General features: G+C 45.1%; 1 protein-coding gene across 7 annotated transcripts in view; it reads right to left on the bottom strand.

The window, feature by feature from the left end:
- Positions 1–12,706, bottom strand: part of TBC1D1 (TBC1 domain family member 1) — a 225,756-nt gene that overhangs the window by 78,935 nt on the left and 134,115 nt on the right. For 3 of the 7 annotated variants that reach the window (XM_032400177.1, XM_032400175.1, XM_032400182.1), the window contains 6 exons: positions 11,191–11,319; positions 9,244–9,330; positions 5,807–6,087; positions 3,822–3,983; positions 2,895–3,014; positions 1,793–1,932 (listed from right to left, as the gene is read on the bottom strand). In XM_032400177.1, coding sequence (XP_032256068.1) covers positions 1,793–1,932; positions 2,895–3,014; positions 3,822–3,983; positions 5,807–6,087; positions 9,244–9,330; positions 11,191–11,319 — 919 coding nt within the window. The remainder of the gene's footprint in view (positions 1–1,792; positions 1,933–2,894; positions 3,015–3,821; positions 3,984–5,806; positions 6,088–9,243; positions 9,331–11,190; positions 11,320–12,706) is intronic. The other 4 variants (XM_032400178.1, XM_032400179.1, XM_032400181.1 and 1 more) reach the window with 4 other exon arrangements.

Below are 12,706 nucleotides of genomic sequence, written 5' to 3'. Positions count from 1 at the left end.
CACTGCACTTCCTCAGCCATCAGAGCTCCCCCAAGGGGTACAGCCTCCCAGGCTGTGCACTTTACAAGCCTGGTGTTTCAAACAGCCACCAGCCCAGCAGACCCCTTTGGCTTAGAAGTTTAGGAAGTCACACAATCTGCCTGTTGGACATTACCAGACAATCTACAAAAATGAAAATGAAATCTTTAAAACTAAACATTCTAAACCGATACACACTTGAAATAACTCAATTTAATGACTAAAAAAAAAAAAAAAGATCTCACTGCATTTATAAGCCCAATCTTTCTAGCGTTCCTCTACTTGCTCCTTCCTGCTGGGAAACAACAGTACAGGAAGCTTAACACCAGTGCTCCGACCTCAATAATGGTTAACAAAAATAACTGTATTGCTTTACATTGGACATGTCTTAGGTTTCCAAAGTACTTTCGCAATCATAATTTAATGTAATTCCATGAGATAAGAAGAGCCAACATTCACTATAACCATTTTACGACTCAGGTTAAGTGAAGTTATAGGATTTATATCACAAAGCTAGTTGAGCCCAAACCAAGCTCTTGTTTAATTTGGCAGAGGAGGCATTTTTTAAATTAAATATTAGAGAGAACTCTGGGGGAGGGAGGGGAAAGGAGAGAGAGAAAGAGAGAGAAGCAGGAAAGAGGGGCAGAGGTTGAGGAGCGTGAGGAGGGCGTAGGGGTCCCCCACCCAGGGCAGCCGCATCGAACCTACTCTGCAAACTCTCGGGGTAGCCTGGGCTGCTGCTTAACACATGCACGGAAGTATGTCGAGGGACAAGAATGGATCCATAGTACATGCAACCTGAGGAACTCAAGAAATCTTTGAGAGGTCCACTCTGTTGCTTTGCTTTCTCTTTTTCTTCAGATTTTATTTATTTATTTGAAAGAGAAAGAGTGTGTGTGTGTGTGTGTGTGTGTGTGTGTGTGTGATAGAGAGAGATCACGAGCAGAGGGGAGGGGTAGAGGGAGAAGTAGACTCCCCACTGAGCAAGGAGCCCCATGCGGGACTCGATCCCAGGACCCTGGGATCACGACCCAAGCCAAAGGCAGACGCTTAACCGACTGAGCCACCCAGGCACCCTGCTTTGCTTTTTCTAAAGAAAAAAAAAAAAGTTTTCTGATTAAAGAGCATTAGGGAAAAGAAATACCTGCTGCTGAAAATTTAGGCTATTACTGGGCAGAGACAAATCTTAAGTTTAGAACTGCATTTAAACTTGTTTTTTACACTGTGACTCCACATAGGAAGGCCCGAAGACAGACTTGAGCATACTCTGTATCTGGAAGACACAGCAGGCTGCGAGGGCACCAGATGGTCCTCCTGTGACCCCACACCGAGGGACAGCAGCTGACGAGGCAGGGGACGTGGCGGGTGTAACCAGAGCGCTGGGACCAGGGAGCACCGCCACAAGCCCGCTGCGCTGAGGCAGAGTGTCAACCTACAGTCCAGTCGCAGGGGGGAGGTAGACAAGCTTGGGAACGCAGTGGGAAGGGAAGGAGCCCCTCCACATTCCCACACACGGTGGGTGAGCGGTCACAACAGCTCGGCAGAGGGGCCATTTTTCACATGAGGTGCTGCAAGCTGCTGAGTTCTCTTACACGTGGAATTTGAGGATCTCTCTGGAAATAGCGATAGGCATGGTCATTTGAGCTTCTTACCTAGGGAGCTTTAAAATCGGGGGGTGATTTGACTTGAAATCTCATTTCGTCTTTTTCTTCACCTAATGCACTGCTGTTACTCATGCCAGAATCTCACAGGTCACTTCCGGGGTGTACGGTACCTTCATATCTGCTGGGAGAGTCGCACGCTTTCTGTGGGGTTGCCACTCGGAGGAATATCTGCTGCCTCCACGAGTGTCTCCGTGTCTTCATGGGGGTCCTGCTGGCATCACCAAGGTGGTTAGCTTTGGAGTCAAAGTCCCTGGAAGCACAAAATGACTGATTGATGACTGATGGGGAGATATAATCAGGTATTTTAGCTTGACTTTTTGTTTTTAAACAAAACACTACATTATAAATTATCTTTGTATAAGAAAACATAATTAGATAATCATGAAAGCTGAATCAAGCCCGCAGTGGGTCAACATTCCTAAGGGACTGTTTTCTTACAGGATGCCTTTCATGAAAAGCACAAGACTGCATGCCCTTAATTTATGTCCATTGTAAAAGACGTTAAGAAATACGCTCCACAGGTCACTAGCTTCCAGTTGGGCCTTTCTTGGCACCACTTCAGAAAAGAGAAACTGTCTCTAAAGGGGGCCCTGGCACCAGGGCACCATCTCCCCTCGTCCGTGCGTGGGAAGATCTCCTCAGCATAGGTCTGCATCGCCACAGACAGCCGCAAAAGTGAAGATTACAAAGAACCATCAAGGCAACAATTACACAGTCACTTGATGACAACTATTTTAACATCTATCTTTTTTAAACTACAAAACAAAGTATATTTACTAACACATATCGTAAATACTGTCTCATCAGTGATTTTTCTTCCTATTCGCAGGACAACTTGGGGGAGCCCTTGTAATTGACACCCACGTACACACCGCAACTACGCAATCACCCTGCCTCACAGGTCAGACACTCGGACTTATTTACAGAGCCACATGCTCACTCTCAGAAACACTGCTATCACTTAGAGAACCGGTTCAGACTTTCTTGGATCCTCTGCAAACAACACATTAATAAACTACTCCTGGTCAAAACCGGAGAAAACAAGAGGACTCTTTCTTTAAGTGACGTTCAGTAGGAAAGTATAAGAAAGAAGATACAATCGATTTAGCTAAAATGATTTTTTGAGTGTCAAAAAAATAGCTGAAAAATCCCTGTATATATCAGTAATTCGACACTTCTACCCAGGCTTGATAAATCTAAATTAAACCCTACCTTTTCGTGTTCATAAAGTCAGAGGTGTTATTTTCATCTACAGGAGCCAGAAATTTTAGAAAATTTGGCACAGAGGAAGAAGAATGAAGTTTTTTCCGCAGGGCATTACGGTAGGAGATGCTGAGAGTTTGATTGAGAAGAGAGTTTAGGATAAAGAAATACAAACACAAAAAGTATAAAATATAAGCTTTAAAGTAAACACTTTAGTTCTCATGCTAAGAAAATTAAACCCGGTAAGAAATTAAAAAGTTTACAAATGAGATTTAATTTCTGCATTCAGTCAATAAAATTCTATTTTAAATGAATGGAATCAATGAATTAATTCAACACATCAGTCCATTCAGTCACGCGACATAACAAGCTCTGACACCCCCGTACAACCCAGTGCCCGTGGTTAGCAATACCGTGCTGTGCGCTTTAACAGCGCGGTAAGGGTATAGAGCTCATGTTAAGCATTCTCACCAGAATAAAATAAAAACATAACAAAAAAGTCAGTCCATCTTCCAAAATGACTTTTCCTTTCAAACTGGAAAAAAATAATTTTCCTAAATTCATGAGGACATTTCTGATTTGGCACAAACCACAGTGTATATGATCAAACACAGTTCTTGTTAAACTGTGTGTGTGTGTGTGTGTGTGTGTGTGTGTGTATGCACGCGTGTGTGCGTATCCTGGGCAGAGATATTAGAAAATAAGTATGTAAGAAATGGCTTGACATGAAGACCTGGCAACAGCAACAGTAATTAATCAATAGTGAATTAAGTCAGTTCAGATGATAGACTGAAAATAATACAATCAAAACCAGACAAGAACACACACACACACAAGCGGTGGCCCTGGGTTCTCTCCCGCCATGCAGCACAACCTCTCTGTGCAAACTTCCCAGGAAGACAAACGACACTGAACTTGCCGCGTGAGTGTGCTCACCTCTTCGGCACAGCATTCCCACTTTGTTCTCCACTTGAGCTATGCTTTAGGTACTTAAAAAAATTTGGCGAGGAGGCGGAGGGGTTAAGACGAGGTGGAAGAGCAGGAGCTGAAGACTGACCTGAGCAACTTTTAGACTCGCCCACAGGTGGATGATTCACACTAAATAGCAATTAGAGAGAAGGCAGGGCGATTAGCGGGAAGGGGGGGAGCCCAGGGGGGACCCGAAGGGGGGCGCAGAGGGAACAGGCTAGGCTGCCGCCGTCCGCTTATTTAAACACCAGCTGTCACAGTCAGAGGACTGCTCTTCACTTCTCTTCTGTATCCACTGTCTCTTTGACAAAGGTAGTTTTCAGTAAAAAAAAAAAAAAAGAGTACTGTGAAAAGTCATTCTTGATCATTTCTCACACATGTACGAACCCAATAGTGCTTTTTCCTCCCTTCCCTTTTCAGAAACTGGCAGCAATTTTTTTTTGTTTTTTACTTAAATGCAAAAAAAGGAAAGCAAAACAAAATCCATAGTTTTTAAAATACATGTCTCTTTAAAATGAACAATAACCTGCCTGGAATTCAAGGTCTCACTTCTTGTGCATAAATGAGGAAAGAGTTCATAAGGGAGCAGAAAGCAAAACAGGTATGCTAGGGAGGGAGGGAGGTGGGCATCTCTCCACCCTCCCCTGCCCTCCCCTGTCCAGCAAGATCCATTAGGAAGCTGCATTCTTGGCGAGAGGGGAAACGTACTGTCAGAAGTATCCCTTTCCTACCACGTCTGCTTGTGTGAAACTGCAGGCCTAGCAAGAGAACTGGGCATCTCTAGACAGGAATGCGTCCACAATCACTGAAAACGCCAGAAACAGAGGTCTGGGGACATGGCGGAGAGGGGAGAGAGAAGCCATAACCCGGCAAGAGCCCCATAAACCCTTGAACTGTTGTCTCTAAGATGTCATATATTAAATACTAGCTTCTGGCGTGTGTCCTGCTTTGGGATCATAGTTACGCAGCCGATTCTTGAAAGCCATAATCCTTTCCAATGGCTGATGGGAAACAAAGCGGAGAGGCTCTGCTACACCTTTCAAATAGTTTCACTTCTTCACTCAAAACCCGTCAAACACCTCCGTCAGACTGTGCCTGATCCGTGCGTGACCCCCACCCCGACGCACGTCAGTCCCAGGAGGGCAGCAACTCTACACATTTATTCACGTTTATAGGTGAGAGGTTTTAAAAGATTTTTCAAGTTATTTTTAAGGATAACTCTGTGACTGCTTAGGGTCAAATTAATTGCCAAGGGACCCCGGAAGGGGCCCGGAGACCTTCCGCTCCCCTGCTGCTTACCCATCTCTAGAACCAGGAAAATCCAACCGCTCATTCGAGCCCAGTTATTCAAAGTGAGCAGATCCGGTTAGCAGACTCTAGAATGTGCACACGGAAGGACATCCATTCCAGTTTGGTTACACACAGAAGCTAAGCAGGTGTGCCCAAGTCACAACCGGGTCAGAACCGAGCCAGCCCCGGAACCCTGGGCCGCACAGGCAGCAGACGCGGCAACGTCGCCGCTCGTGCCCCGCCTGGGACGGACGCCGCATCTCCGTGCCACCAGAGAAGGATCCCAGGTTTGCAAACGAGGACTCCCCGGCTCGCCCCCCTGCCACCTGTCCCCAAAGCCGGCAGCTAGGTTCCAGGAGCCCTGCCTCGCACCCTGCATGAGCAGTGACTACTACCCACTTCGAGGGCCATCTCTGCTCCGTCTCAGCTGCTTCCTCCTGAGACTTGTACTTGCTACTCGAACAAGCAGCAAGCCTCTTACATCTATAGAGTTGCCGCGGGAGGACAGAACACACCTTCAAGTGTTAGCTTTTAAGCCCACAGTAGAACCCGACTCAAGTCTCTGTCACCCAGTAAGCACAGCTGGGCTGCACATTCTGGGTTAACGACAGATACACCCCAGCTAGTTACACAACAAATTCACATTTTTAAACAAATCTTACTTCCGGTCATGAGGCGTCTCTGTGCTCACTGAGTGGTACCTCATAAGTTTCCTTTGGGAGGCCCCCGGAGACCCCTGAGCCGGTTCCGGAGGCTCCGGGCACTCCACGGGGAAATGACTCAGGGTGTTGGCGCGCCTTCGGAAGCTCTGCTGGGGTGACAGTGGGGCAGGCTCTTCTGCGGGCTGGCTCTCCAGGTCACTGGACAGGTCATCCGAGGAGCCGAGGAGCCTGAAGGAGCTCTCGGAGGCGGGCAGGGCCTCTTTCTCACACACGGACGGCTCCTGACGGCAGACGGACAGCAGGTCAGGCGTATCACGGGCAATGTCCTCCCAGGGGCAGGAAAACATTTTGACACAGGAGCCCATCTGGTTATAATGCCATCTAGAGGCCACCGAAAATGTAAGGGAACGAAGGCCCGATAAGGCCCTGCTTATCAGAGACCAAATGCTAGGCTGCTGGACAGATGGGGAAACCTGCCCAAATCCAAGGGGAAGGACGCAGCTGTTGTAAGCGAAGCCGTCAACAGCCCCTTCTCCCTGTAAAAGACTCTACTGTGCTTTTAACTCGTAGAACTTGTCTGCACTGTTTACACAAACCAAGACGTTCTTTATCTCTGCCAAGTGTGTTCATACGTGTTCTACCCACATTCTTAAGGCTCTCTGATTTTGATCTAATGTTGAAATTTAACTTGGTGATCCTGAGGTTAAAAACTATATCCTGTATTATTCTTCGAATATGAAGAATCTCTCTTTAGGCACTTATGCCAGAACTCACGGCCAATTATTTAACTTCTTTCTGTACCCCAATTTTCTCATCTGTAAAAGGGTAGAGAGAAAATTTATCTCAGTGGGTTTCAAGAATTAGACAAGGTAATCCAAGTCAAAGTGCACTGTAAAATGTTATACAAATATAAGTTACTGTATCAGGTACTTAATGAAGCTACTAAGTAGGTAACCCCAACATTTGTTGAGAAATCATGACAATACTTTAATACCATAGTCTTTCGAGATACATGCTTTTTCAAAGACATGAACTACTACTCAGGCAATCCTATGCTTTGCACTGCACCCAGGACATGGTTGGTGGCTAATATATTCTTCTCCTATCAAAGAACATAAAATAAGGGGGGGCATATCAGTTTGCCCCTACTGAAACTGCTAGAAGAGATAAACATAGAAAGAGTAAAATGAAATGAATGCATCTAATGATAGACTGAAGAATCTAAATTCTATCTCTTCATTTGATACACGGTTGCGTGCCTTTCAGATGATATATTAAGGATTTTAATTTTTAAAAATATGTTTATTGAGGGGAGAGATATACATTTAATTTTGTAGGAATTAGACAGGAAAAACTTAATTCCCAACATACTACAAAATATTACCTTCAAACATAGCTGAAATTTTTCATTCTTCGAGACTCTGTAGTTCCAAAGATCCTTTTAAGGATTTAAAATTTTGTCTAAGACGACACATCAGAGCAAACATTCTCCATTATGCAAACCTGTTCATCTCAACTCTTATTAACTTCCCTCCAAATTACACGAAGGAGCTAATCCTTAGCTTAATCTTACACCTAAAAGGGCTACTCGGATGTTCCTCAACAAGTAGATGATCAATTTACTGGTAGAGATCCAGTTACATAAAATAGCTTATTTTTACAAGTTTCTCAATCTCAGGTTAAAAAAAGACGTAAAGAAGTACACATAAAGATACCCCCACACACAATACAAGCAGGTGGCTTCTGAAAGTTGTATTTCTCTTAAGATTACCCTAGAAATTCAAGCTTCATATATATTTTAGATCTGTGCTTTGGAGAAGAACATAAACAAGCGATAAGACTTCCTGGAAAAGTCACTTGAGTGACATGAGCCTCTTCACAGTATCTTTATTTGCAGTGGTCTGAGAAGCCTCTTCCCTGTCCACTTCCCCAGGCGCAATGCCTATCCTTTACAATTTAATTCAAAGGCACCACTTCCCCCATTCCCACGCTTTCTCTGGTTCCACTGGTCCAAAATAACTTCCCTTCCCCTTGCTCTTAGGATGGCGAAGTTACCACCATCTCTTAGTCTAACTCTCAGGGCTCCTTCCATACTCTGATGCTGGTGTTATTTGAGTATCTGTCGCCTCCCAGTTAAGTTCCTGAGGGCTTTGTCCCATTCATCTGTATATTGCAGATACACCATAAACTGTTTCCCAATGTGAAGTAAACTGTGGTGTAGAACCAGTATGTAGTTGATGGAGGTCAGATGATGCTCCGTCCCACCAGATTTTAACTCAGAAAATCATATTCTGAGGACTGGTGTCTAGGGCCTCGCTCCCGAGAGAGAGTCCGCAAACCGGGAGCATCAACACCACCTTGGAGCTTGTCAGAGATGCGGCATTTCAGGCCCCACCCCAGGCCTACTGAACCAGTATCTGTATTTCTGCCGGAACCGCATTAGAGGTACACCTGAGAACTTGAGCAGCACCCTCCCAAGTCAGTGTTTCTCAAGCGGTAGACGGCAGGTGGTAGTATCAATTTCGTTGGCCATGAACATTTTTAAAATAAAAAAGATCCAAAGAGAACAGTACGTGTCACAGATTGTTTACAGTAAATACTGTTTTGTGCGATTTTAATTCTGGATGCGAGCGTGTATGTATGTGTTTGTGAATCGTTTCACAACGTTAAATGAGTTTCTTACTGTTGGCTATGGTCTAAAAGCTCTGAAAGCCACGTGCCCGGGAGCAAACTCAGAACTTGAGAGCTGTGTGGTCAGGGGCTGGCTCCACAGAGCTTCCGTCGCTCGAGAGTCTGAAGGAGCTCTGGTGGCAGAAGGAAAGCTGGCCTGCCTAACGAAAACCCCAAGTTCACTTTCTGGTGGTTAAGAAGAGCTGAAGCTGCCTAAATGTCTAGAAAGCAAGAAACTAAAACAAGGACACGGACACAGGTTTGTTACCAAAGAGAACCGTTGGCTTGCTCATTATCACGAAGCTGTGCTTGGGGACAGACCCAAGGGGTGAAGCTTAGTTGTCTAATTTATAAGAACAGTAATATTTAATTACAATCGTAGAGCCAGCCAAAGGGTAAAAGTATTCAAGCTGTAAACTTCACGGAATTCACAAACCCACTTTTGAGGTTTTCCCAATTTCAATTATTTTTAATATTGGGCAAGAAGTCCATTGGTTGCTTTGTGATGAATTACCTCTCAGTGATCTAAAAGTGTCATCTTGCTTCTTTGCTTATGTAATGGCCATCTGCTTTGTTATGTGAAACTTTTAAGTTACAGAATTGCAAGACCAGCCCTCCTCCTGCACCCAGAAGTCTCAGGCACCAAACTTTTCATGATGAAAGATAGGGGGCTTCCTGGGATCCTCTTGTAGGCTCTGCAGGTAGCAGATGAGCATGACCCATGTGCTGATTTCTTCAGGGTGTCACAGAAAGGGAGATGTGCTTACTTTGCTCGTGTTACTTAAAGTGCTAGACATGGAGCTGTCCAGATCCAGACTGGAGGAGTGTTCCTGGAGGCCTCTGGCTTTACTACCCTACATAAAGAAAAGCAATCAAATTAGAATCCCTTAGGCTTGTGCAAAGGCATCAGATAGAAGCAGCTTGGTCTATTTAAACCACCTCAGGAAAAATGATCTACTGAGATAAAGCTGCTGAGCACATATGTGCATTAAGATAATCAACATTTTTTTTTTTAATAGCACAGCAACCTAAATGTTCCTGAACACCTTGTGTATGAGTCATTTGGCAGGGATGACGGGCAGGAAGAAGAGACAATCTGTCTATGAAGAAAAGCAAGCACACTCAACACCTCTCTCCAAGTCCCAAGCTGTCACACCCCGCCAGCTATGGGACGCCCAGACAACACTCTATCCACTCAGGAGCTCTCAGACGTGGCCACCTGGTTTTGTAAATGGACTGTTTTTAATTATCTCTAAGGATGTTGCAAAATTCTGAGAAACACCTTCAAACAAAATAAAATTTAACCAGAACAAAATTAAGCATGGTTCAGATGGAGTGTATCATGAAATTTTAAAAAAACAATAAAAACAAATAAACAAACAAAAAAACTCTGTAAGACATTTCAAGCTCCAGAAAGATGTGAAACTTTGAAAGAAAATCAAACTCTGATCTCTCACGAGTGCCATCAAAGGTCAGGTACACCCGCTGGGGTGGGGAGCACACAGCACGTAATTTCTTAGGGCACTCCCAGAGCGGTGTCCAGGTCTCCTCCGCGCTGCCTGCAGACTGCAGTGCGCAAACCTGTCCGTACAGGGCCAGATACAGAATCTCCTGGGCTCTGGGGGCCATACTGTCTGTGGCAACTACTCAGCTCCGCACAAAAGCAAATTAAGAATACAGGTAAATGAGTGGATACCACTGTGTCTCCAAAACTTTATTTACAAAAACAGGAGGTGGGTGGCGTCTGACCCGAGAGCCACAGTTTACTGACCCGCTACAGAGTTCCAGACATGTACCAGCCGTGGCTGACGGTAAATGGTTTTTTAAGCTGTGCCTCGTGGCACTTAGGGAGGATGGGTCCCACACTTTATTACATCTAATCTGTGCTCTTCACAGAGACTAGCCAGTGAATAGCATCCTTTTGGGAAACAAAAATACCATGCTATGTAAGAGAATTTCTTTTAACCTAAACCTAGTTAAAAACTGAAGTGTAGGGGCGCCTGGGTGGCTCAGTTGGTTAAGCGACTGCCTTCGGCTCGGGTCATGATCCTGGAGTCCCTGGATCGAGTCCCACATCGGGCTCCCTGCTCGGCAGGGAGCCTGCTTCTCCCTCTGACCCTCCCCCTCTCATGTGCTCTCTCTCTCTCTCTCTCATTCTCTCTGTCTCAAATAAATAAATAAAATCTTAAAAAAAAAAAAAAAAAAAAACTGAAGTGTAGGTAACACTGCTCTAAGACTGAGAAGACATAAAAAAGGTTTTTATGCTTTTGTACTTTATAACAAACACTGATGGCACAAAAGCAAAGAAATGAGGGCGCCTGGCTGGCTCAGTTGGAAGAGCATGCAACTCTTGATCTCAGGTTTGTGAGTGTGAGCCCCACATTGAGTGTAGAGATTAAAGATTTTTCGTTTTGTTTTGTTTTGTTTTGTTTTGACAGAGACAGCGAGAGCGGGAACACAAGCAGGGGGAGGGGGGGAGGGAGAGGGAAAAGCAGGCTTCCCGGTGAGCAGGGAGCCCAGTGTGGGGCTCGATCCCAGGACCCTGGGATCATGACCTGAGCCGAAGGCAGACGCTTAACGACTGAGCCACCCAGGCACCTTGAGCACAGAGATTACTTAAAAATAATTTTTTTTTTAAAAAAGGCAAAGAATTGAATCTTATGTTCTCTTAAAAAGTGATTTTAACTTAGATTAGGAGAAATTATGCTACTTACCCGGGATAAAATACTTTCTAAAGACTCTGTTAAAGATCTCTTGGCTTTATTTTTCAGCATATCTAGTCTAAATCGAGTGGCACTCGGTGGTAACTCACTTCCAATATTCTCTGCTGCAATCTGTGAGGTCTAAAAAGTGAAACAATGAAAAGTTAAGTCAGTCACTTACAGCTTCCTTGCTCCCTTCCTTCTTTCCTTCTTAAAGGAATGATCAATCTCTAGGATGCATCTTTTTGACCCCAGGACGTTATTCTGATCCCCTGACCTCATCTCATCCGCTCCTCGAAGGCAAGGCTGCAAGTCCAGGAAACAGTCTGCCTCAAAGCACTGCTCCGACCGCTCCAAACAAAACGAGGAAATGTGCTTGGAAACCACTCTGTTAACAAAGCTCGTGAGCTCGAGCTCTGCGGTCGGGATCAGAGATGTGTCCCTCACTAACTGGCCTTGGACAAGCTACTTCCTCTCTCCTCGACTTAGTTCCTTCCTCTGTCAACTCAGACCCACCTCACGATCTAATCCTAACGCTGTGTTGTGAGATGAAACAGGTAAAACCACGTGAAGCACTGAGGAGAGCTGCTGGTACCGAGGTGGACAGTGTTAGCTCTTCCAAGTAAAGAACAACTTACCTTTGGGGGAATTTCAGAGGCTGAAACAAATAGAATCCACTCCATAACTTTAAATTTTTTTTTTAAAAGATTTTATTTATTCATTTGAGACACAGAGATACAGAGAGAGAGAGAAAGCATGAGCAGTGGGAGAGGGAGAAGCAGACTCCCCGCCGAGCCAGGAGCCCGATGTGGGGCTCGATCCCAGGACCCTGGGATCACGACCCGAGCCGAAGGCAGACGCCCAACCATCTGAGCCACCCAGGCGCCCCTCCATAACTTTAAATTAATCCCTTCATCACTTTCTGTGGAGCTGTCTTCTCCACTTCTTCCTCTCCCCCACCTACAGGTTCTGTCACCCCTTCCCTCTGCAACCACGCTTGCCCCCCTCACTGGTCACAACATGAAGTTGCCAACACAATGGTGTTTGGATGCCAACCACAAAATGAGGTTTAATCCTACTTATTAACAAAGAGGTATGGTTAAAAAGAAAAAAAAAAACTATAGAAAACTCTCTAGATTAAAAACACAAACAAGCACATACTCCAATACTCTAAACTCAGACCATTCTTTGTTGTTACATACTTCAAGCATACAGAAAAGCGCACAGACCAATATAACACGTGCATCTGCACCCCCCCCCCAGCTCTGGCCAAGTGAACATGCGCATGTTGAGAGCAGTGAGGATCGTGGGCTCCAGAGCCCAGGCCCGGATGAGATGCTTCTCTGTGTCTCCCTAGCTCTGTGGCCTTGGACAGATCTTTACCTGCTGCCCCTCTGTTCCTCCACCTGCAGACTGAGGACACACAGGGAACCTTCCTCACAGAGCACTTATGAGCTTCAGATGAACTAATGCACATTAAAGCACCAAGAACATACCTGACGCTCAGTAGATGTCAGCTATGAGTCAC

This window comes from Phoca vitulina, unplaced genomic scaffold (assembly GCF_004348235.1).
Source record: "Phoca vitulina isolate PV1807 unplaced genomic scaffold, GSC_HSeal_1.0 scaffold3, whole genome shotgun sequence".
NCBI classification, from domain to species: domain Eukaryota; kingdom Metazoa; phylum Chordata; class Mammalia; order Carnivora; family Phocidae; genus Phoca; species Phoca vitulina.
The sequence above is the reverse complement of the archived record's forward strand: the minus strand, read 5'-3'. Positions and strand labels throughout refer to the sequence as shown.